This window comes from Athene noctua, chromosome 7, assembly GCF_965140245.1.
Source record: "Athene noctua chromosome 7, bAthNoc1.hap1.1, whole genome shotgun sequence".
Lineage (NCBI taxonomy): Eukaryota > Metazoa > Chordata > Aves > Strigiformes > Strigidae > Athene > Athene noctua.
The window spans coordinates 3,019,614-3,045,699 of record NC_134043.1 but is presented as its reverse complement, the minus strand read 5'-3'; the positions used below and the strand labels follow the sequence as shown (position 1 = coordinate 3,045,699).

Genomic DNA, 26,086 nt, shown 5'->3' with positions numbered 1-26,086 from the left:
TTTGATTCTGTTCTTACCGGTTAACAGCATAGTTGCACGTTGCTTTTCAAAGAGCATTTGTTTAAAAAAATGATAATTGATACTTTCTGATAATTGATACATTCTGATCTCTGTCATGTGAGCCGTACTCGCAGGGCAGCTGAGAATGGAAAGTTATTTTATTACGTCAAAACCATAGTTAAATGCATTTATAATTATATAGTTTTATATACGTGCAGTATGTAATTTTAATACATATTTTTAATGTTTGTTCTCCGATGAATTGCAACGAATAAAGTAGGAAGGCACAGTTCAAGGCAATTTCACTTGCTTTAATTCTCCTAGTCTCCTCTCTTACATTTTCTGCGTGTGACCACAATTCAAGACTCTGCCTTAAGTGAAAGACAATGAATAATTTATTTTATATTTCAACTTTGGTAAAGGGGTATAAATATAGCCAAATAAAGTTCTATTATTCTCTCACTCTTTCCATGTAACCCCTCACAGTAAATCTACCGAGTTGGTCTTTTTCTTTTCATGCCAAGTGATGAATATGACTAGGCCACCCCCAATTGACATTTTATTTCTTTATGAATTGTTCAGAATGCAAACCTACCTTGACCATAATGTATTTTGCTCATTAGGTTTTCTCATAGGCATCATCCTGACGTGTAATCATCGTCCTTGTGTTTTTTTCTTTGGGAGTCCAAAATAATGCTTTAATAACAAATGTCCAAAGCCCCATTAACGGAATAGAGCTGGAAACAGAAGAGCATAAGGTTCACATCTACATTTAGATCATGTGCTTACACTCTCACCCAACGTCATTCATGTCTCCATTGATCCTTCTTCCTTGTAGTTAATTTCATACTGGTCCATGACTGACTTATATTAAGTTATGGTTGCTTTTAGGTTTATGCTAATCAATATACGTGGTGAATGAAATCCTATTATATCCCCACTCAGAATAAATCTAAGGGAAATACAAGTGTATGGTTAAATAATTTCTGATGAGACATGGCACAGCATGCAGTGTCTGAAGTAGCTGATGGCAGATTCATTCATATTTTAGAATTACGCAAGTCTGGATGCTCAAAACATTTTTTTTTTTTTTTTTTCCCCTGTGCGTGGGTATCAAACATTACTGTTTTGGATTAACCTAGTTACTTTATAACTTTGATGTCTCCCAGCAGGCAGTATACTATTAATAGTTCTGTTCTTTTGCATTGCAGGGGGTTCAGGACCGTCATCATCAATAGCCATAGCTGGCACCAGCCAACCTGCCATCACAAAGACAACATCTGTGCTTCAGGATGGTGTTATAGTCACTACTGCAGCTGGAAACCCACTCCAGAGCCAGCTGCCCATTGGGAGCGATTTCCCTTTTGCTGGCCATGAACACTCGCTTCATTTCCCGCAGAACAGCTCTTCAAACAACAATCTTCCACATTCTTTGAATCAAAACCTCCTCAATTCTCTACCTATCTCTTTGCCAGTGAATCAGCAACATCTCCTAAACCAGAATCTATTAAATATACTACAGCCTTCAGCAGGAGAAGGCAAGTCTGAGGTCAACCTCAACCCTTTAGGTTTTCTCAACCCGAATGTAAATGCTGCTTTAGCTTTTCTCTCCAGTGACGTGGATGGGCAGGTATTGCAACCTGTTCATTTTCAGCTTCTAGCAACCCTCCTTCAGAACCAAGCCCAAGCAGCTGCCATGCTTCCCCTACCATCTTTCAATCTGACCATCTCAGATTTGTTGCAACAGCAAAATAACCCTTTACCCTCAGTAACACAGATGACAGCCCCACCTGACCATTTGCCAAGCAATCAGTCAGAAAGCAACAGGGTGGAGACCCTTTTAACCAACCCCCTGGGCAACCCTATACCCAGCTTTTCAGGCACTGACACTACTTCTAACCCCCTGCTCCTCCCAGCTGTGTCTGGGGCCTCAGCATTAATGGCCTTGAATCCCCAGCTGGTGGGAGGTGTCCTGAACTCTGCATCGGGCAACACCGCTAATCATCCAGAGGTTTCCATAGCCACCTCCTCCCAAGCAACCACTACCACAACCACTACATCATCAGCAGTGGCAGCACTGTCTGTCTCAACCCTGGGTGGTGGGACAGCAGTGGTGTCAATGGCAGAAACATTGCTGAACATATCTAATAATGCTGGGAGTACATCTGGTCCAGCTAAACTCAACAATAACTCTGTGGTGCCACAGCTACTTAACCCTCTACTGGGGACAGGTCTGCTTGGTAAGTTCAATTTCTTCACAGATATAAAAGGAAAAAAAAAAAAAAAAGAAAGAGGGTTGGGGAGGGGGAGTTTTGGATTCTAGTTTCTATTTTTAAAGACTCCACGTTATCATACTTTTTTTTTTTTTTAAGGCTTTTGTATGTTACAGCTTGTTTATTGAGGAAAAACATAACTGTTATTGTAAGAAATTGAAAATACATTCTAATTTAATTCAGTAACACTTAATACTGGTTTTGGAAATTATTTTACATTCCATTCTTAATTCTGATGCCACCTAGACCTACTATGTACACCTTAACATTCTGTAAGCAATTGGACTTGTTTAATTTTTCAATTAGTAGAAGCACAGGTGCATCTCTGGGATGCAGTGTTTCATTTCAAGTGCATGTGGCATCACAGGGTTAGTACGAGTGGCTGTGCAATAGATGAAAAACGGCCAAGTGCCTTTTTTCCAAATGAATCAAAGGTGCCAAAACCATAAGCACACTCCCCATAAAGTAATCCGTAAAGCACTCAAAGCAGGTCCTTGCACAACTTCAAAGAGGAAGGTTGCCCTTCCAGCCCTTGTATATTTATATTTTTTTCTTCTTTTTTTTTTTTTTTTACTTTAGCTTGTAGTTTAGAAACCCAGGGTATCTCATTTGACAAACACATCCCAAAACAAGTGATTAAAAAGTCCTTAAATACAAGGGGTTTTTTTTTCTCCTGGGTGTTTGGATGATTTTTACCAAGAATAGTAATATAGTTAGTACTCCTCTGCTGTTTGGTCTGTATAATCTAACAGACTGGTAGAAAATTAAATAGTGGCAAAGAGCTGATAAGTATTTTAACAATACCTCATACTTACCTACTAAATGGCTATCGTGAACTCAACTCTACATCTTCCGTGTAAAGGACAAGTAATCAATGATTCTGCAAATGGCATTTTAAAGAAAACCGTGAGCTTTTAATTTTTAAAAAAATACATACTTTTTAAAGCTTTATTATTTGATAAAGTCAGGTTCAACAGTGTGTTTATTTTACTAGAACTATGATTTTCATGTAAAGTGAGATTTCCACGTAATTCAAGATATGAATACAGTGGTTTGTCTAGAATGGAAAAAAAAAAAAAATTGTTTAGAGTGTTGGCTGACATTTGACTGTGAGCCAAAAACCCTTTGCTCATTTGCAGTTAGCTCATCTTATTTTGTCATGGTTAATGAAAACCTAATTTTGTTGAGTTTTTAAAATTATTTTCTCTTTCTCTCTCTCTCCTCCTCCCCCTCACCACCCCAGTACACTTTGAAACAGTCTTTCTTTGGAAACTAAGAGTCAGATTCCAAGACACTGACTATCGTAGAAGCTCATTCTGCCATACTTGGCTGTGTACCCTTCCAAAGGCAAAGACAGTCATGTCAGAAACCTTTAGAAAGAGTCCAGATAGATGTGACGTGCAAAAGAAGCAATACTGAAGAAATAAAGGAATAAAGAGTAGGAGACACATGCCTTGAGGACCATTCCATAGAAGATTGAAGGGAGAAAGTGTTGTTTTACAGAGGCATTTGCTTAGCAGTCAGTTAAAATTTGAGTCAAGGAAATTCCTCCTGACTGTTGAAAACTATACTGACTTCTTTTTCCCTGTGTTTGAATTACAGGTGACATGTCATCTATAAACACTGCTTTGAATAACCATCAGCTGAGTCATCTCCAGTCACTATTAAACAACAATCAGATGTTTCCTTCAAATCAGCAGCAGCAGCACCTTCTCCAGGGGTATCAGAACATGCAGGGCTTTCAAGGCCAGCCCCCAATTCCTGGCCCAGCTAACAACCCAAACCCCATGGCATGTCTGTTCCAAAATTTCCAGGTAGAAAGCAAAATTAACTCAATATTCAAACAAATGTGCAACTCTCCGTAGGTAAAATTATATCCTCTGTAGTTTGAGGGGTTTTGTTTGCTGAGTGATTAAGACAATGCAACGTATACAGTTTTCAGTAGCGTTTGGATTTTGCAAATCAGTAACATTTGTCACTGAAATTTTATACCTTTTTCCATAGAAATTGGGTATCGTTTCTTTGGAAAGAGTTGTGCTGCATGTATTGGAAAAAAAAAAAAAATGCTCTATGTGTTCTGACAATTTTTTAGCAAAACCGTTTTCCATGCTGCAGAAATGATCATAAATTCCCTTTTAGACAGCTCTAACAATTCAGTGGTGAGAAATAAGTATTGATACCACTTCACGGTAATTAGAAACTTAATAAATGATTATACGTGACTGTGTGTACCAGTCCTCTTGTAATTCCACTGCAGCTGAGTGGAAGAGCTAGTAGCTGTGACGTGGATTGTACAGACTGAAGAAAACAGGCATTAGAATGAATATACAATGACAAACTGTGCAAAAATGATCCCTTCCTGCTATCCACTTAAATAGACAATTCTTCATAATGCAAGTTGAACTGTCAAAGTAACACACTGACAGGAAGCATAGCAACCAAAACAGGTAATAGACCCAGAGCTAAAAGACGTATTTATTATTATTCAGTATTACCCTGCTTGCTGCAGAACTCGGGACGTGAAGACAGAAGCATGCAGATAGCACCAGAAAGTGCTTTTACCCTTTACGAAGGAAAAAGAAGACGTGTCATTTTCTCAGTGTAGACGTTTCACTGCTATTGCAAAATCACAGTCCTCTAACTGCCTATTACCTCTTCTTGGTTTTGTATGAATTTTGCTGGCTTTATCTCAGTATTTTTTGCTTCAAATTCTCAGTTATATAAATAGTAACTATTTAAAGGAGCTTTTGGAAATATTTTACCCTTGGTTTTTTTATGGTTTTTTTGTTATAGCACTATTCTTCACATCGTCTTCACTGCCTACATATGTGACAAGAAATACAAAAAGCACAGTTAATCTGAAGGTTACAGTTTACTATGGCAGTGCCTGACATTACAGCTGCAATGCAAAGGGATGCAGGCATGGTTTACAAGGGACTGAAGTAAAAAGAGATCTCACGAGAGAAGCACATAACCAAAAGGGAAAAACCGGAAATGTTAGCCAATTCCAAAAGGACAGTGATAGCCTACATTCCAGAAATTGAGTGAGGAGTGTACAAGTTGCCCAGAAGAGTCGTTAGGGAAGGAAGAAGCAAAATTAGGGTCTGGGAAGGAACAAAAGAGAGTAGTTGAGAACAGATATGTTGACCTTGGTGGAGTTGTTTAGGGCTTGAGAGAAAAAAGGAGAGTGCTGTACTTCAATCAGAAGAGGAAATCCCTGAAAAGACTCTTTCAGAGATGGTAATGTAGTCTCAGCAGTGCATGGTAGGTTGTATCATTTTATGCAAGGCATCTGTTTTGATCCACGAGGCAAAGTGTAAGAGCCAGTGTTTTTGTTTTCCTCTAAATTATGCTTTTTTTGTTTTCTATCTAGCTTGTTCAGCATTAAACTGATGTATAACCAAAATAAAATGATGTACTGCAACAGATATTCACCCTGGCCACCATTTTATGAAAACTAAGTTTGTCTGTTGAAACAGAACTTCAGGCAGAATAGCCATTTCCATCTTTTTCTCTTACTTTTTCCAGGTGAGAATGCAGGAAGATGCTGCTGTCCTAAACAAAAGAATGATCACTCAAATGGGAATGGCACCGGTTCCTGAGAGCTCCAACACAATGCTTCCTCCTTTCCAAGAAACATCTTGTGATTTGCAGCAAAGAACTGAACCATCTCTCGGACAACAGGCAAAGGATAACCTCAACGTCGCTGCTCAGGGTGATACGTCGGTGGACGCGATCTACAAAGCAGTTGTAGATGCTGCAAGCAAAGGAATGCAAGTAGTAATCACCACTGCCGTTAGCAGTACAACACAAATGAGTCCCATTCCAGCTTTGAGTGCCATGAGTGCCTTCACAGCCTCAATTGGTGACCCATTAAATCTTTCTAGTGCTGTCAGCGCAGTCATCCATGGAAGAAACCTTGCCGTTTCTGATCATGAAGGGAGGATAAGGAACACCAGAGGAACACGAATACTGAAGAATTCAGAGCACGGTAAAAATTCGAGTGAAGGGGATGGGTATGAGTATTACAAATCAACAAGTTGTAACACACCCAAAAAACAGTGGGAAGGGGAGCAAAGTCCTGTCAGTGAGATAAATAGGTGGAAATGTGATGAGTTTCTAGACCACTCTACCCATATCCATAGTAGTCCTTGTCACGAAAGGCCCAATAACATCTCCACACTGCCATTGTTACAAGGCGAGCAGCATCAGATACTGTTATCACAGCGAAACTGTCAAAGTGATAAAATGTTGGAGGAGAATTTCAGGTATAACAATTACAAAAGAACTATGATGAGTTTTAAGGAAAGACTGGAGAACACTGTGGAACGATGTGCACACATAAACGGAAATAGGCCTCAGCAGAACAGAGGGTTTGGGGAGTTGCTGAACACTTCTAAACAAGACCTGATTCTGGAAGAGCAATCTCCAAGTTCCTCAAATAGCTTGGAAAGTTCGTTAGTTAAAGACTATATCCATTACAATGGAGATTTTAATGCCAAAAGCATTAATGGGTGTGTGCCTAGCCCTTCAGATGCTAAAAGCATCAGTAGTGAAGATGACCTAAGGAACCCAGATTCCCCTTCTTCAAATGAGCTGATACATTACAGGCCGAGGACGTTTAATGTTGGCGACTTGGTCTGGGGCCAAATCAAAGGACTGACTTCATGGCCTGGAAAACTAGTAAGAGAAGAAGACGTTCACAATTCATGTCAACAAAACGCTGAGGAGGGGAAGGTATATTTATATATATATGCACATATCTATCTATCTATTTACACATGTACATATGCTCATACAAATGTTTATCAAAACTATCTCGGTCCATTCTTTATTTTATTCTTTGTCTCTTATTTTAGTAGTACAAATTCCTCTTTTTTTCATAACTATAGCTTGCAGAACTGAATTTTACTCGTAGTTATCTCATGAGAAACTTCTACCGATGTCGTGAAAACAGCTGATATTTTGGCTTGATTATGCTTTACTAATTTGTGCATGAAAGACTTGCTGAACAAAAATGTTGTTAACATGAAACTGTTTAACCTACGTTGTGTATTTAGTCGAACTTCTGGCTGTGTCCAAAAAAACTGATACGGAGATATCTAAAAGTGTTGAAAACTGCAAAATGGAAAAGTGATCTAATCAGATTGAGGAGTCTGTACTAAGTAAAATCTTGCTGATTGACACATACCCTCTTTAAGAGGGAGATGCATATGCATTTTCACCTTGAAAGGAGGTTTTGACCATCTTTCAATAGTGAGGAAAGCATTCCAATTTGCTCTTCCATACTAAAATCTTTTTTTTTTTTTGTCAACAAATCATATATGATTGTTGGGGAGTATACAGAACGTAGTTATCAAGGAGTTATTGGTTATTTTATTATGATAAATACTTCAAATTCTGGTCTCCACTACTTGTATAGCATTATATTTCTGTAGGTCTTTTAAGATATTTCACATCTTCTATACATAAATATTTTTAAGTGCCGCTTTATAAAATGCAAATTTTAAAAAGATGTAGCAGAAAGGAAAGATCTAATGAAATAATAACATTTTATCTCTGACACAAAGAAATTGAACCACTTAAAAATTGTGTCTTTTTCCCCCATATACCTGCCTGGTACGTTGCCCGACAAGTCATAAGAACAGTGGTAGTGGGTTGGATCAAAGTATTCTTTTCCCCCAAATTTGGCCAACAGCAGAGATCCAGAGGAAGGAGTACAAGCACATGTTGAGGAGTTGTTCTTCACCAACACCCCTGCAGAGCTCAGGAACTTCTTGAGCTGGAACGGGTGTATCTGTAGTGTAAGCACTGCTGGTGTTCCTGCAGTTCATAATCATAATCCATGGTAAATGTAATTGCCCCAAAAAGTCCACGTGTCTTGGATGCGTTGGCGCTATAAATAACTGTGGGGTGACGTTGGGCCAGAATGGTTCCAACCCTAGTTCAAGAGAACTTTAGTCTTCCTTTACAGGTGGCTTCTCTGTTGATCTCCTTAGCCACAAAGGTTTCAAAGAGCCCACCTGACTACGCTGAACAAAAGTATTTACTTTATAGAGAAATTCGAATGCTTAAGAGCTCATTCCTTATAAAGGTGAGATTCTCAAGTTACAAGTCAGTTTGTAAAGTATAAGCAAATAAGACAGAGCACAAACTATAAAAGATTAAACAAAACTGGAAAAATGAGGTGTACGCTATTCCTGTCCCACATGAATTAGGATTACATCTCCTACGCTGCAGATATGTTCAGAGTTGCATTTATGTATTAGCTTCACAAAACTGTGTATCTGTGTCTGTATGACTGTTGAGGTGCATTTTAAGAGCTTATTTTTTATAACTTTTGTAAAGAAGTGAAGTTTTTTTCATTTGCATTCCTTAACAATTTTGTAAGTTTACTCTCCAGTTTGTGGCTACCAGAATGTATAGTTGCTCTTGTGCAAACCCGCCGCCTTGAATTTTGTGTCTCTTATGTACATTATATAAGCATTGTGTGATATTGTATTCAGTGACACAGATTTTATTGTATACTGAAGCACAGACAACAGGGAAGCTAACTGGAAATGGGTACCTTGTGGCTCATGCAGTACTGTCAAGGCACTTGTGGAGGCAGCGAGAGAGACTGGTTCAAGTTCTTCATCAGGAACTCCCACGTAATGAATACCTCTTGCATCAGAAGGCCTTTAATTTAATAGTAATAATTTTAAATTTAAAAAAAAAAAAAAAAAGAAAGAAGTCAGATTTTTTCTAATGAGAATTACAGAATGAATGACAGTTGTACCATGCCAGAGGTCAGGAGTTGGGGCTGAAAGGTGGGATACAGAGGGATATGAAAGAGGTGAAAATGTACATGTGCTAATAGTTCGGTTTCTAGTTGACGGTAGGCAGGAACTCCTGCGCACAGTGGCATTCTGCACACACGCTCAGACGCTCCTGTAACTTGTTGTACAGCTACGTTCTTCAGATGTTTGGGCAGCGTGGTCTGAAGAAAAGAAAAAAGGCATCCCCCACCCCAAAAAGCTGGGGGCGGAGAGGGAAAAAAATATAAACCCACACCAAACAAAAAAACAAACCAAAAAAAACCCCACACCTTGAAAACCAAAAAAGAGATAATCTTGAAAATCAAATGGTCTTCAGAAATTCTGCTCTCCAAAATATCCAGAAAGGTTACTTACTATTCATGGTGGGAGTCACTAGCAGCAGTGCTGAAAATTCTATTTTCTGTGGAGCTTTCTTAAAACATCTTTTACGGTATTTGTATAATCAAATGTTAACCTCCTATATTGTAACATTAATTTTTCTGTGCTGTTGGGATTTCATGGTACTTTGTATATTCTCTGTTCTTTATATCATACTTAATTTGATTTTTGTTTCCATTTAAAAGACTTTGGGTATTAAATGTAATAATGCTTCTGTTTGAAGAGCAGCTAGAATGGTGTTTCCCCAACAGGAGAAGGGAGGAATATTGCACCTTTGGTTTCCGAATGAACACTTGCTTTTTGGCTATTGGAAAAATTAAAGAGGAACCCAAGGGAAGCCCAGCTGTAGCACCAGAAACTTCTGAAAAGGAAAGGAGCAAGCCTGAAACGACATGCATCCTAAACCAGAGGATGTGTATTTCATTAAGTAATTAATTTGATTATTATCCAAATCAAACCACCTAAACAGGAACAAGGGTTTGAGAGCAGCAATGTGAAAGTCAAAGGGTTTGTGTGAGCCGTAGCTGCCTGGTAGTGCATTTCGTAGAGATTCTTACAAAGTATTGTTCTCAGTAGCAGTTTCCATCAACTAGGAAAGCCAGCTAGGCTTTTTAAACTGAGTTTTTCATAGTTCTACAGATAATAATAGGTGTGATTTATCAGTGTCCTGAAAATCCCATTTGTATGTATTATCTAGTGTTGTAATGGCTTATCGTAAATCAAGGCATATGATAGAATTAATTCAAATATATTGGTTATAGTTGCTTCTGATACCGTGTTATGTTAGCAGTGGGGTACTACTTTAGGAAAGTGCTAGTTCTACCATCACAAAAGGCCAATAATGAAAATATTGATTCCTTTTTGTTGCTTAAGTCCCTTGTTACCCAAACATGATATTAGTTCTTCATAAAAATATTTACCATTGAACTTTCTTACACATCTGATGGCAGGCGTATACAACCCTTCCCAAAGTTTGTTCCCTACAGTCACTTATGTATCGGGGGTGTGGATCATGAACAATTTAGCTTTCATGACAACTCTTGTCACATAGTAGAGTGTCCAAGGTAAAGGATCAAGATGAGGATGGTTTTGCCCTTTAATTCTGTTCAGTTTGAAAAATAGGAGTTTCTCCTTTAGCTGTTTTTCAAGCTTGCTCTAAAAATGAAGGCTTGAGCTTCAGTGTTGCAGTGTTGCAGGCAGTAACATTGCCTTGATAGTACTGGTTTAATGTAGGAGATGTCATGTGTAATCTTCTGCAGCTGGTTTGCTCGTTCTATGAGTGTTGTGTGCCTTTTCTACTCACGTTTATCCTTAGAAAAGCCCCACAGGTTTTAAGTAGATAGTATTTCTTATGTATGCATTTGTATTTTTCCAAAGTCTGATTAGGAAAGGACTCGCTTGAATTATTTGCAGTCTTGTATTAAAAGCAAACTCAGTTTTAAGGGGAGAGCGCTACAATCTGTGGCATAATTGAATCTATTTCATGAAAATAAAAATCTTCCCTCGCCATGTGCAGGTTTCACCATTAATGACTCTTGTCTTGTAAGTTCCTGCAATGGCAATATTCCCCGATTTAATTTTCAGACGCGTAAGTTCAAGACATGTGAAATTTGGTCTAAACATGTAGTTTATTGGGCCTTATTTCTAGAGTTTTTGACAACTTGCTCACTCGTTAACTTCACGTTGTCACGTCTAAAATTCAGTTTTCTTGTGAATATAAATTATTTAGGAATTGAAAGGCTGGGTTTAGAGGGAATTTGCATTTAAATTTCTTTTTCAGATTGTATATAGGCATGCTTAATAAATTTGTATTTATAGAATTAATTTCCATGTGTCAGAAAACAAGCTGTACTTTTTAATGAAACAAATGCTGTATAAGGTTTTTGTTAAGTTATGCGAAGATTAAAAAATAAGTCAAGCAAAATGTAGTAATACTGCCAAGGAAAAAGGAATTTATCCATTTTTGTTAAATTGATGTGTTTTAAATGCCTTTTTTTTGTTGTTTTTACAAGCAGAAATGACTGAGCCAAATCAAAATAGTATGCAGAGTTGAGTGGACTAATGCAAATGATAACATCATATAGATGATATAATTCATTTTCTTCTTGCTTATATTGTTTATACAACTACTAACTGGTACCTACTGAGTGGTGCCAGTGATTATATGCAGCAGTTTATGTCCCGATTGCTTAAAAGATCATAATTCTGGTTGATTTCAAGAGAAATTTCCAGTTAAAGTACTTTAAATACCAGCTCAGCAGCCGTGTTGAGCCTGTGCTCAGATGCATTCCTGACTCAGCAGATCGCTAAAGTATGTGCTTAAGTAAAAAAAAATTTTAAAAGACCTTTTTCAGGACTAATAAATTAGCTGGCTAAAGCGAGCTCTAGTTAAGACTCATAGATTCATAATGCATAAATAAAGCTTGTCATCCTGCCCGTCCCCCTTTTAAGGCCTTAAGGCTTTTAACTTAAGCACATCCTGTGACTCTTCTGAAATTGGAATGAATCTGGCCGTGCCATTAGCAGCATTGTTCAACTGGGGCCTTAAATACCCAGAAATTTGAGGTGATGTGAAACGCTTTTGTGTTGATGGCGTCTGTAAAAATTGTATCGTGTGTACTAGGCAACTTGGTACTTTAATTCATTCCAGGGTGGTCTCTAAGGTGTAAAAGACATTTGTAAAATGTGAGTACAGAATATGAGACTTTAACAACAGTGTTCGTATGAATAATATAAAGCCAAACAAGGTTTTAAAAATACTCTTCTCCTTCTTAGTTTTGTTGTCCTGACTGTCGTGTTTTTGTTGTTTGTATTTCTGTTGCTAGTGGTGTGGACATCTAGAGAAATTGTAATATATACATATATGTATGAGGGGGTGTATATAGCCAGACGTTCAGCTGTTCTTGTCTGGGAAGGTTAGTGTCTTATGGATGCAGTGAAAATTAGGCTCCGTAATAATGCATGTCTAGCAGTAAAGTAAAAGCGGTGTTTAATAATTGCAGGTCTGGGTAATGTGGTTTGGTGTTCATACCTTCACTCAGGTGGAGCCAGAGAAGTTGAAGACACTAACAGAAGGTCTAGAAGCTTACAACCGAGCCAGAAAAAGGAACAGAAAGTAAGTAAATGCTCATTTATTTACCAGTGAAATGGAATAATTAATTTCTTTTGCTTTCTAAGACTCTCTCATTTTGGGGAGCTCAGCAGACTAGCCAAACTGAAGAGTTAATTTTCTGAATTCCTTGTGTCGGTTATGATAATCATCCGAGATCTTTGATATCTGCATTTTTATTGCATCTTCTGATATTTACAGTAGCCTTTGTAAAATGTCAGCCTACTTGTTTGAGCTTTCATGTGTAGGATTTCTAATTTACAGCAAAAAAAAGTTATTACATCAAAACTATTCTGACCAAATACGCTTTTTAACAAGATCTGCCCTTCTTATCTCTTCCCTCTCCCTCTGGCAGCTGCTGCTGCAGGCAGAGCACAGGTTTATTCAGATAAATTCAGTTTATTTCCCATTGCTGAAAAGCATTTCGGAATTTATGAGGTCTGGGTGTATTTAACCAGACAAGGGGCTCAGTGCAGAGCTTTCCTTACCCTCTGTGTCAGACATGTATGAACTGCTCGGGTTTTTATCTCGCCTTTTAGTTTTTATTTACAAATATACAAGGATAGAAAGACCATGAAACAGTAAGTATTAGGACATGAAGCATCAGCAGAGACAAAAGGAGGAAAATGGTTGACTTTAGGAGAAAAAAAAAAAAATCTGGACAGCTATAAAAGGATAGAAAAGTAGAATTTGTACTGTGGTTGGATTTGTTCTAGGATGTTATTGCTTATTTACTGTTGCAGTGAAAATACATTACTCTGAATCTGTGAGAATTTAAAGTCAGCTTGCAGTACTTCAGCATCACAAACAGGCTTAAAGGAATTAAATAATTATTTTTCTTCAACTCCTTTTAAGGTGTAAGCTTTTCTTCTATTTATATGTCACGCGGTGCTTCAGAGAAATATTTTTTATGCCAATGAGACAATGTTGGTAGTTGTTTTTTCCAAGATCATCCTCAAAATATCTTGCTGGGATTTAAGGGTGTGCAGTGAGAACATAGAAGTGCTTTTGGCAACTCCCCACAGTTTATTTGCTCATGTCCCTGAAGTGAAATACGTGACTCAAGTAAGGTGACACCAGGAGCAAATTTAAAGAGGTGTTAAAGTTGAAATAAGCAGTTCAAGTTAAGAAAAACTCCCATCTTCTGATTTGCATTTGTATATTTAGCAGACTGCAGGGGACAGTTCCACTGAATCCAGTGGCCTTTTTCTGTGGCCTGGCAAGTTCTGCCCCATTGCTTGCCCATAAGGAAACACAGGAGGTAACAAACACCCCGGCCAGCCTGGGGCACACAGTTGCCCCTTCTGTAAGGTTCTTCTCAGCCCTCACAGGGTTTTTCTTCATATTTCTACTTCTACTTATTTCATAGTTAAAATCTTTGGGTATTTCTTTATTGACCCTTCCTCTTTTTCCTGGGTACTATTGTGAATTTATCTGAAAAATTTAATCTCCTTATGGTCTTCTTTCTGGTATCTTGTAGTATCTTGTTGCACACAGGTCCAGATTTTTTAAAACATTGAGCATTACATGTAATTGCTACATGTAGAATACTCCTCTATTTCTGTTTCCTACCTGTACAAGTACTCAGCACTTAGGTCTATCATCTACTGACATCAAGTTGAACACTTCTATAGAGTAAAGAAGTTATAGGTAAAGAAACGTGGAGTAAATCTATGTTGGCAGAGCATGAACTACCATCACATAGGTGCAGTGTGTTCAGCAGAGCGGGGTTAGCACCCAGGTCCTCAAAATGACATTCAGATACCTTAGCTCCATGCATTATTCTTCATGCACCTACAGTTCTTGTCTCAGCCCTAGTGTATTTTCCTATTTTTTCTTTCACTGCACAGTCTGGACTCAATCTCCAATAATATGTATTAAATATCAAATTATTAAAATTAAAGATTAAAAATGTCTGCAAAGCTAAAAACTGAATTATAATGGGGGTGTAATAGAATGTAATTCAAGTTGCTCCTGAAATCCAGTATTTGTGAATTGTAAATCTGACTTTAGGTACTAGTTTTTAAAATGGAAGTGTTTTGTGTATTCACTTTCTTGTCTAAACAAGACACCGGAAAAAGATGTTGTTGTAGCACATTTCATCAGCATAGTCAGATGTGTTAGCTCTGTTGCACAAAGCTTTGTAACTTCAACTAACAGTATGAGCTAAAGCATTTTCTGTAGCAGAAAAAGTGTTTCCCTTGGGGATGTCTCAGAGCCATGGTGTGACTCCTAGGCTGTCACAGTTATTCTGGGCCTTGTAAGAAGATGCACTCTAGTACAAACTGCTGAGCCATCCCGACCTTTCTCAGTCCCATCAGCCATTCCCTTCTTGTTTGAGTCATGTGCCGCCTTGCTTCCAGCAGGTCATGATGTAGCAGCTGCCTCACCTAGCCCGTTGTAGTCTCCAGAAGACTGTCAGCTGGAGGCCCAGTCTTCCCTTATCAAAGCCGCCTCTGCTCCAACCTTCGTTCTTCCCAAGCTTCGTAGCTGTGTCTGTGTTCCTCTGTTCACGAGCATTCTCCTGTCCCACTGCATGCGAAGCATCTTCCAAGGGTCATTACCCAACACCAGTGTCTCCTCCTGTGGTTTCCTGTTCCTCTCTGTGTTATTTCCCACGCCAGGCTTCTCTTCTCTCAGGAATGTGCCATCTACCATCCCTACCATTGCCACCTCTGGCATCCATACTGTCATTTCAAAATGAAGTTTGAGTAATGGCTTCCTAGACTTGAACAGGGTCACAGAATCACCGAGGTTGGAAAAGCCCCTGCAGCTCCTCCAGCCCAGCCATGACCCTCCCCCTGACCGTTCCCAACTCCCCCAGATCCCTCAGCGCTGGCTCAGCCCGACTCTTCAACCCCCCCAGGGATCCCGGGGACTCCCCCCTGCCCTGGGCAGCCCATTCCAAGGCCCAACAGCCCCTTCTGCACAGAAATCCTTCCTCAGAGCCAGCCTGACCCTGCCCTGGGCAGCTTGAGGCCATTCCCTCGGGGCCTGGCGCTGGGGCCTTGGCTCCAGAGACTCATCCCCCCTCTCTGCCCCCTCCTGGCAGGGAGTTGCAGAGGGCCAGGAGGTCTCCCCTCAGCCTCCTCTTCTCCAGACTGAACCCCCCCAGTTCCCCCAGCCGCTCCCCGTACGACCTGTGCTCCAGACCCTGCCCCAGCTCCGTTGCCCTTCTCTGGCCACGCTCGAGTCCTTCAATGGCCTTTTTGGGGTGAGGGGCCCAACACTGAACCCCCTCAGCGAGGGGCGGCCTCCCCAGTGCCGAGCCCAGGGGGAGACATCTCTGATGTCTCCCATTGGACGTGTGCCATGTTGGAAGTTGAACAGGACTCCACTAAGGGAAGAACTCATGCATGAGTTCCACCACCTTTCCAGTTCCAGTCAGTCTCCATCCTGACACAGTCTAGGTCTCTCTGTCTTCTCCAGGTGTGAGTCTAGTAGCAGCTTGCCCCATGGTGTTAGAGCCGAGCAAGGTGGGTGCACTCAGGTGTCCATTATCACTGCAGGAGCTGCCCAGAGGCCCCAGTTGCAGGTGAAATCTGGAATATGTCCACCGTGGGAGGGGGCTTTAACTCAGCACATGCTCAGACTTCATTTTGATGATAGAATTTGGTAAAATTTTAATGGGCCCTAGCAGGGAGGAGGAGGACTGAGAGAACACTTCTGACACAGAGGTCCCGAGGGAAGGAATTTCAGTCCTTCTCCAAAGTTGTTGACCGTGAGAGGTTTTCTAAGAGATGAAGTGCTGCTTTTTATTGAGAGGAACACACTGTTGCTAGAGTCTTTTGAATGTAATTTGACAAAAATCATGATGTTTACAGGTTGGTTTGCATCACTAGAGGCCTGATGCACATGTTTGATGTCAAATTCTCGGGTTTTTAGTGGCGGTGTTTTGTCTGCAGTAAATGGATATTTCAGTGATGGGCACTTCTGAAACTTTGATTTGCTCAGGGCATATCATCCTCTTCACAACACAACAGTGTCTTAAGACTACAATTCAAATGTTCATTTGTATTTTTAATACTTTCAAATGGCTGGTTTGAGTAATAGTGGTAATTTGACAGGTGTTGTAATAAGGCTGGGTTGCTGATAGAGCATAACGTTGATTAAATAACTTTACATCACATACAGGTAACGACATCTGAAATCTGCTTCTACATGACGTGCAAGTCAGCAGTGTTGTCAGTTATTTAGATGTCTGCGTTATAAATAGTCATATTACCTTTATAGGAAGTTATGTTGCCATGGAACAATATTCTGTTGGTCATTTATAATACCTAAGGGTGCCTTCACTTGCCCAGGTTGCATAACTTAAACTTGTGTTTGCAAGCAGTCTAGTTCAAGCAGTTCACAAACCCAGGTGGACATGTCAGGCTTTGTATGTGAACATTTATTTCAGTTTATCTTACCCTTTCTTTGGTTGATTTCAACTACATCAGGATACGTAATTTTGAAGTTGCACCAAACTCCTTTACCACTGTTTGAACTAATTCAGTCAAAGCCTCAGTTAAATTTGTGCAACTTCATGTGTGGATGAAGTGCTATTATACTTCACTTTGGTGCAGTCAGGTCAGTAAGGTTTTTATAGCTTTTTAACATTTTTTGTGCAATTCATGCCCTGGTATAGCTCAGATGACCAACACAAAATGGTGTTAGGGAATATCTTACTTGAATAACGAGTAGCAGACTCTGATCTCTTATCTTCGATCTCCCAGCTGTACTGATGGGTATGAAAATAATTTTGCTGAACTAGGGGGATGGAATTACTGTAGAGCAATGAATGCTGGTCATTCCGTTCGTCTGTGCTACTTCCTCGTCAATCTTTTGCCAGTGCTTTTAGTTGCTATAAATCTTTAAGTCTCGGGGAAGAATGTCCCAGCTGACATGATGATCTATCTTTATTAAAAGGGAAGATTTTTTTAGAAAGTGTCTTCTCTGTGAGGGACAGTCCTAGTGACCCCACTATCCTTGCCAGCTTGGGATGAGCTGTTCTCTGCCATCATCCTTCATGATGCAGATGGCTGTCTTCCTCCTCCCCTCATTTCTGTTCCTCCTCCCCTCATTTTTGCATCTCTAAAGTGGGAATAACAAGACTTTCTTACTTCCTGAGGGTATTGTGATGGATGCTCATAACACTGTCTCTCATCTCCGGGATGATCTTTCTCTCATCTCATAGCATCACAGAATCCTAGAATGGTCTGGGTGGGAAGGGACCTCAGAGCCCATGCAGTGCCACCCCCTGCCCCGGGCAGGGCCACCTTCCACCAGCCCAGGTTGCCCAAAGCCCCGTCCAACCTGGCCTTGAGCCCTTCCAGGGAGGGGGCAGCCACAGCTGCTCTGGGCAGCCTGTGCCAGGACCTCACCCCCCTCACAGGGGAGAATTTCTGCCTTGGATCTCATCTAAATCTGCCCTCTTTCAGTTTAAAACTGTTCCCCCTCATCCTATCACTATATGCCCTTGTAGTCTCATATGCAGCCACTTGTCTTCAAGTTCATTACTCTTCTAAATGTACCTATTCATTTGAAATCATGAATGAACCAGCCTATCTAAATATATATATACACCTGCTTTTAAGCAGAGATCCTCAACAAGCTGTCAACCATCAGTGGTAACTCGTGCTCAGTGTACAATTTCTAGCTTGAAACCGGTGATGTGTGAACACAGAGCCACAGAAGTATGTCCTGTCCTGCAGATCGTGGTGTTCAAGTGGGAAGTTTCTTTAAAGAAGAAATGTGCATAAATAAAATAATGTTACTGTGAAATTAGATGCGTATGGAGCTGCCCAATGACTTGGGATAACTTCTGGTTTAGAAGAATAAAGTTGTCACCCTACCTTTACCATAGCCCTTGGTGTGCTGTCATTCCAGGGTAAAACTAGCAACATTTTACAGGATTAATATAACGTATTTTCTTCTGGCTATTTGAAGTTAGAAGGGACATTTAGCTTTGTGCTTTGGGAAAGAGGGGGACTTTATGTTCATGTAGAGTGGGAAACAGGCAAGAGGTGAGCCCTGGGGGTTTAGTAACACCTGAAGTCTTTAAGAAAGCCCAGAGTAGCTGGAGTACTCCTCCTCTGCTCCTGATCAAAACCCGTGAGAGTCTGGCCCTTGCTGCTAACCATTTAAAAAAAGATTGCACAAACTGCTGTGTTCCCGTGAAGTACTTTTGCTGGTTATTCATGGACATAATCTGTCTCGTGGATACTGTAACTATACAGCTCATGGAAGTGCTGCCTTTAATTTTCCGTCTGTAATTACAACACAAACCTTTAGTTTGCGTAACGTTGTATGTAGGCCTGATCTTGCTAATCATGCTATAACAACCCGGGAGGCTCTACAGTTACTAGAATATGTCCAGTGAATTAATGTGTTTATTAATAAGTTTTTAAAAGTTTTTTTCTGTTACTAAGAATTACTGATGGCATTAATTTTTTTCTTCCTAGAAGTGGAAAGCTAAATAACCATTTAGAAGCTGCTATACACGAGGCCATGAGTGAACTAGACAAAATGTCTGGGAATGTAAGTTTCTTTTCACGTTAGCAATAATTTTCTTTTTCTGTATTTCTGCATGGGTGTCAAATGAAGCCTGGGAGAGTTGGTCTGGGTGACTTTCTAACACAAATTTTGTTTCTATTTTTTTAAATAAGTTTGAATTTTCAATATTTCTCCTGCGTTAAAAACTATTTGCATGTGCCTGATCATCCTGAAAAATGGGAAAAGTTGTAAAATTTTAGTTACATCACCAGTTGTATTATTTTTCACAAAGAGAGATTCCTGGACATACTTTCATAATATTTGGATCAGTTCCAGTCCAGCTTATATTCCCTGGGTTTTCTCTGAGTAGTGACACAAAATCAGGCTCATTTGTTTTTCAGTTTGAGTAACAGGATATTGAAACCACATTTAAAAGCATCAGTCCTTTGAGTGTAAAACTCTTTAAAGAAAGCTTTTCTCACATGAAATGAAAGATAATGGCATGAAAGGTAAGTTAAAAAAAAAAAAAAGTATTCCTAATGTCAAATCTAACAGTGTTCTTTCTATAATAATTACACTGTTATTATATAAAACAAATACAAAGTAGATATAAAATACAAAATAGATAAAAAATCTAATACAAAATTTGGTTTATATAATGTACTCATCTTCATATTTAAAACATGGCTGTAATTTCATTGAAGCATACTTAGAATATGCAAAAAAGTCTATCATAGCACATGTAACCTCCCAGATTGTCATTGGTAATTATTCAAATTATTATTTAGAAAATGCCTGAATACAGAAAAAATAAGTCTTTTTCCTGATACTCGATGCTCAGTACTGAAGATGCTTGTACATGTGCACATTTAGAAGTAGTAGTAAAACTTCAGGGGAGCTTCTGGAGTATATAAAAGGAAACGTATACAGAACTGCAGACTTAGACCTGAATTCAGAACCACCAGGAGATGAGTTATTCAGTAGCTTTTAATGGCTGCTGTGTTAAAATAAAATCAAATCTTTTGTTTAAGCTTCTGAATGTTACAAAAGGAGATTTGAGTTTTGATTTCAAACGACATGTGTTTTCCTCTTGCCTTTGGAAGGAAAATGAAAGCAGGATCTGATTGTAGGTCTGTTACAAATAAACCTGTGTATGTGTTCGGCGTACACATCTGTGTTGGTTACACCAGACCTGCGTGGTCGGACTGCACCGTTCCTTTTTTATTTATAAACCCAGTAACACTAAAAACTGTATGCTGTGTGCATTTTAACTGTGATATAAACTGGCTCAGGGGAAACTGCTGTAATTGGATTTGCTGATCTGGTCGTTTCATAATGCAGACAAGCTGATGCACCAGCCTGCGTGTCATTACACAGTTTGATTTATATTTTAATCATCTGGTCACAAATTTTGTGATCAGGGTTTAGTTCCCTAAGGAGGATGGTTCCTAGAAACACTCGTAGGGAATCAGCAGCTCTCTTTTTAGTGACTTGCATTTTTTCCAGCAGCTACTGTTCAGGCAGCAGTCGCGTTCCAAATGAAAAGCAGATAATTAGCTGAAAGCGTTACTGGTGCGAGGCAGCCACCATCCAGGGTCTGAGGGAATTGAGGAAGGCTCCAAGGGGATCGGGCTGCCGAAGGGTTCGGCGCGGCGTCCCGAGCGCGGCTGGGGGCTGCGGGCGCCGGGCGCTGGCACAGCAGCCGGCTCTGCCGACAGGTGGTGGTGGAACACCGCGCCAGGCCCCGCTCCCGCCCCGAGAACCGGCCTCACGCTCACGGTACTCCAGGCTTTAGCTCACCGTGGAGTATCTCCCTTTAATAATCAGACGGAGCTTGGCCCTTAGTAGCGCTGCCGCAGACCTGCCTTTGTCTTCTCTGATTTTTCCCTGCTAGCAATATTGCCTGACCACTGCCTTCCTACTTTATCGCTCTTGTCGCAGCGATGTGTGAAGGTTTGTCTCTGAGAATTTGGCATCGTTGGAGTTTGGGGTTCAGTTCCCCGTTATGCGCTTTCCCAGTTACCTTTCTCCAGGGTAGCGGAGGTTTGAGATGTACCAACTGCAGCATCAAACTTCTCCTTCCCAGTGCCTTAAAGTTCTTAAAAGTTCCTTTTAATTCAGGCTTCCGTGTAGATGTGAAATAATAATAACCGTTTCATAACAGCACCTCAAGCCATCCTGTAGCTCATTTATTACTAGCTGGTTACTTTGACCAATTTTCTTTGCTAACTTCTAAATATACTTATTTTTAGGTCCACCAAATCCCACAGGGAGACAGACAAGTGAAGCCTCCAAAACCCAAGAGGAGGAAGATCTCTAGATAACATTGAATGTCTTTGTTACTGGTCCAGTACTTATCAAAATGAACGTGCACATAAGTCTATATGTAGGTATTGATATAGACGTGGTTATATCAATATTTATATGAAGACAGATAGTTACCATCACAGGGTGCTACGCGGATTAGTGGTACAATATTTTTGATGATTAGGAGGGATAGCGGTTGCTGGATAAGCCAATCAGAAATCTTGAAAGGTTGCAGTAACAATGTCAGATGATTACTGAAATTTTTTTCTATAATGCTAAAATTGTGATTATAAGAAATAGTCCAAATGTTTCTGAGAAATTTTCATTGTGTATATAGATAATACAGAATTTCATGGTGATATCTGAAATGTAAATATTGTACAATATTGTCATGTACAAGCGTACCTAATGCACACTTTATCTTTTATTGTACAAAAAATAGTGTACAAAATTCTTTGGTTTCTATTGAGTACACATACAAGAGACTACCAGTGTAAAGTGATAAATAAAAATACAGCCTAAATGCTTTTATATGATAATGTAAAAGATGCTGTTTTTGTATTTAACAGCAGAGAGAAGGCATGATTATGTAATACCTTAATTATGACATACACTTCACGCCACTGAGTGTTCATTGATACTGTCTGTTTGGAATGAACCTTGCCTGGAAGTACTGTACTCCATTTCAGGTCTCTGTAGGAGAGTGCAACCTTTGCAGATTCCTAACGGGATGTGGGATCACAGCTCTAATTAATAATTCAAAAGCTGCAACTATTGGTTGCGTTTTTATTTACTTAGCTTTTAAAGTAGAATGCTGTAGATTTTATTAAAAAGAAAAAAAAAGTAGATGGACTATTTTAGTCAACCATTTCTGTAGTTAAAGTTTCATAGCCACCTGATAAACTAAACAGTTTATATTCCCCCGTAACGTTGACCCCTCAAACCCCCTAGATTTATTAGCTTAAATTATCTAACGTCATTAACCATCGTGTTTACTTTTAAGGGGGCAGAGGCCCTGCTTTAATAATGTGATCAGTATTGATTACGGTTTGGTTTTGCAGTAGAATGAAAGGGCATGCTCCGCAGCGTTCGTAAAAGTAATTCCAGTATCCATCTTGCAGTATTAAAACAAAAAAATCAAGGGTGGCTTACAAAACTATTAGCAACAGTAATTTTTATCAGTATTATGTAACATATCAGATTTATTTTATTTAAAAAGAATTATTTATACCATTAACAGATTCTTATATATATTAATGTGGCTGAAATGTGCAGGTTAAATCTATTAACCAAATTATTTATGTTATATTAAGTGAGAAATGTGAAACATATGTAGAAAAAAATTAATACACTACAGATTTAAAAGTCTAAAGCTATGAGCCATTATAAAATTAACGAACGGAAGTGTAGCACAACATTATTTCCATTTTATTTCATTTTTCTTTTTAACACGGATGGTGGTGATGGTGATGGAAGCAGTGACATCCTCTGTCTTCAAGGCTTCCCGAAATAACTCCCAGTTCACCATTCCCGGTCCCGGGGTGGAGTCCGTAACCCCTACCTCTTCGTCCGGGACCACCGCTTACCTCAGATTTCCTTTTTTCCCCCCCGAACTCCCCGATCTCACTCTCTAGCTAAGGACTGGCAGTGATCAGCACCCTGGGAAGCTGGCGGTATCGCCACTCTCCAGATCCCCGGCACTCGGCGCCAGGATCCCAAGTCATTGCTCCTCTTCCCACCCGCCTTGCCCGAGTCCCAAACTCCTCTCTCTGAAGGACATGAGACCGAGACCAGCCGTCCCCGAGGACGACGGGACCCGGCGGCTGCTCTCCCAGCCTCGGCTCTGGCGTGCCCCAGCACGCAGCACTACCTCTGGGCTCGCCCCTGGGCTTTCCCACGGCCAGCACCGCGGCTCCCGCTCCTCCTTCCCCCCAGCCCGAGGGATCGCAATAGCTGCACTGGCTACAGGGGCCTGGAGGCAGGAGCCCTTCCTTCCGCGGGGTAGGTTCATTTGTCTTTTCTGTAACGCCACCGTCCTCCATGCAAGCTCATGTGAAGTGATCGATTTGATTCATTTATTTTAATTTTTTTTTAAATCCTTTTTTTTTAATTATTATTATTATTATTATTATTATTTTTCCCTTTGGGGGTGGGGCGGGGTGTAGTTTAGCTCCCGTTTTTTCTGTTCCGAGTCGCTGTGTTCGTTTCCAGAGTCGATGTTGTTTGTTCTCCACCCCAGCCCTCTCCCCTGCTGTCTGTCCGCACCCGCGTGGGTTTGATCCATCGCTCCGTGCGTGCGTGTGTCCGTGTGCGTGTGCGAGCGCCTGTCTCGATTTAGTTCCTTTCTCTCTTTGCTTTCTGTCCTAGAACTGAGTTTGTATTGACCGACCCTTCTTTTGGCATTTTAACTAATTAGGTTTGTACTTTCTCACCAATGTATACTTTACATCAGTAGACAATGTAAAGTATTTTTGTGCACTTGATTTCATTGGTTAATAATGGCATTGATGTGGGTGCTAGGAGTAGTTTGTTTCAGTCCATACCAATTTTTTTCTCTTTTAGAGTTTTTATGGTTTCATGTAAGCAGTTAATGTAAATATTGTGAGCATTACAGGTCATGCAGTGTTGTAACATTTTAAAAAATGTTGCACCTACTTTACGATTAAAAAACTGGTCACTCATACTTGAATTTTGCCCATAGAGCCATTTCTTTCTCTTTGCATTAAAGCATAATATACTTTTTTGATGGAGGCCCAACCCTTCTTTCTACCTTATTATTTTTTGTTTAATAAATCTCTATTTTTTCTAATAGAAGACTTAAAAATGAAAATTTAAAAAATACTTTTTGCCTACTTTCTAATTTAAGAGAGAATTCCTATATTTAAAAGGTGAAAAAAAAAAATACTCCATTGTGGAAAGTGGAACACCACTTTATTTGTCATTATTATGGCACAATCACACGAAACTGAACTGGCTGAGTAAAGCGAGCCCACGACGTCAATGAGTATCTCGGTAGATTAGGGAACTACGTGATTCTTTGAGGATGTAAAGTGTTGCATATTCTTGTCTATTTATTTATTTATTTATTATGCTTTCTTTTGCTAAGTGGGTGACAATGTGGTTGAGTCATTCAGATGACATACAAATTAAAGGAAATATTCCTCTTTCTATTATGGTGCATTTTGTGAACACCATAAAAAAAAATATTTTCATTTATTTCAATGGATTTTCTTCATATTTTCACTTCTGACAGAAAACATTGGGCTGGTATCAGCTGCAAAAATAATATCCACGTAGTTTAAAAAAAAAAAAAAAAAATTAAAAAAAACCCACCTCTGATGTCCCAGGTCTATTATCCTCACAGTCTAAGGTTTTAGGGGTTAAAAAGAACTTAAAATTTAAAGGTATTTCCTAACTCAGTTTTGCAGGTTTATAAGTAATGTGATATCCTTTTGGAGTCCCTGAGTTTGATGGTATAGAGATATTAGAGGGCTCGTGGTGGACTGAATTACCTTAGGACTGCTACCTTTCTTAGCTACAGTTTGTATTTTGCTATGTAGGGTTGTAATGTGAGAATTCCAGAAGAGCAGTAGCATAAAAGTGCTTTTCTATTTTTTAAAAAAACCCATTCTAGTCTTACTAAGAATTAGAGATTTTTTTAATATCAGTTTTGTAATTTTTGATAAAGTTGTCAATATTATGATTAAATCACCAGAAAAAAAAGTTACTGTGATGTTCTCTTCGGGGCAGGGACTGTCTTCCTATGTATTTGTAAGATGCCACGATGGGATGCCCGGTCTTAAATGGGGCCACGGGCACCGCTATCAATTAAATAGCAACCAGCAACGTTGAGGTTGATTTAAGTGTATAAAAGCCAAGAGAATTCACAGTTAAGACCACGAATCCGATTACCTGTCCTTAGTTTGCCTGCCGTGTCCTCCCTGAAGGTAACATCATCGGGTGCGACGTCCGACGGGTAAGTCGAGGAAGCCGATGGCTCTTGAAGCTTTTGCTCACACAACCCGGGACCTTCTCCTCCAACTCAAACCAGATCCGCTCCGTTAACGCAGCCCTCGGTCCCCTCCCTCTCTCTCTGCTGTTTTTACCACTACTAACTGAGCAACTCAACCTTCATGTTTCAGGATTCCACCAAAAAAAATACCATTAACCCGGCGGTTTAAGCACATCACCAATTTACAAAATCCCAAACACGTAAACAGATCATTTTAGTTCCAAATTCCCTGCAAGCAGAGTTCACGCTGGTGTCAAAACAACGTGAGAAAAACACTTTGAGACTTGGGGAAAAGAAAAACAAACCTACTAAAAATAATTTATCTACCCCCAGGACAGGAGCCCGCAGCCCCCCGCAGGCGTTTCTGCTGGCATCTTCGGACCTGGTTATCACGCACTAGAAGTTTACTGTAAAAGCACGAGCCTGCACTCGCATATTTCTTACAAATAGTGCTCAAACACAGAGGTTACACCAGGGGCTGCTGTTGTATCACTGTCACAAGTGCCACCCGAGCACACATACCCCAAAAACTCCCGCCAGCCTCTTGCGACCCCACGTTGCAAACTGTTACTTAAACTGGCATGGTAATAGGTTATATTTGCTTTGTGTTTGAAAGCTAAGCAGCAGGAAGCCAGGCCTCCGTCGTTCATGTCTCTCTGCCAGGGTTTACAGATTATTTATTGGCTGTGAAGACTTCAAAGCAATTTTTGTT

General features: G+C 39.9%; 1 protein-coding gene across 8 annotated transcripts in view; it reads left to right on the top strand.

Annotated features, from left to right (window-relative positions):
- MBD5 (methyl-CpG binding domain protein 5) overlaps window positions 1-25,200 on the top strand; it is a 150,406-nt gene extending 125,206 nt beyond the window's left edge. For 5 of the 8 annotated variants that reach the window (XM_074910097.1, XM_074910095.1, XM_074910094.1 and 2 more), the window contains 6 exons: window positions 1,212-2,240; window positions 3,876-4,087; window positions 5,802-7,010; window positions 12,472-12,584; window positions 19,025-19,100; window positions 21,308-25,199. In XM_074910097.1, the coding sequence (XP_074766198.1) occupies window positions 1,212-2,240; window positions 3,876-4,087; window positions 5,802-7,010; window positions 12,472-12,584; window positions 19,025-19,100; window positions 21,308-21,379 (2,711 nt within the window). In that variant the 3' untranslated portion in view covers window positions 21,380-25,199. Of the gene's footprint in view, window positions 1-1,211; window positions 2,241-3,875; window positions 4,088-5,801; window positions 7,011-12,471; window positions 12,585-19,024; window positions 19,101-21,307 lie in introns of all 8 variants that reach the window. The other 3 variants (XM_074910101.1, XM_074910102.1, XM_074910100.1) reach the window with 3 other exon arrangements.
- The last annotated feature ends 886 nt before the right edge of the window (window positions 25,201-26,086 follow it).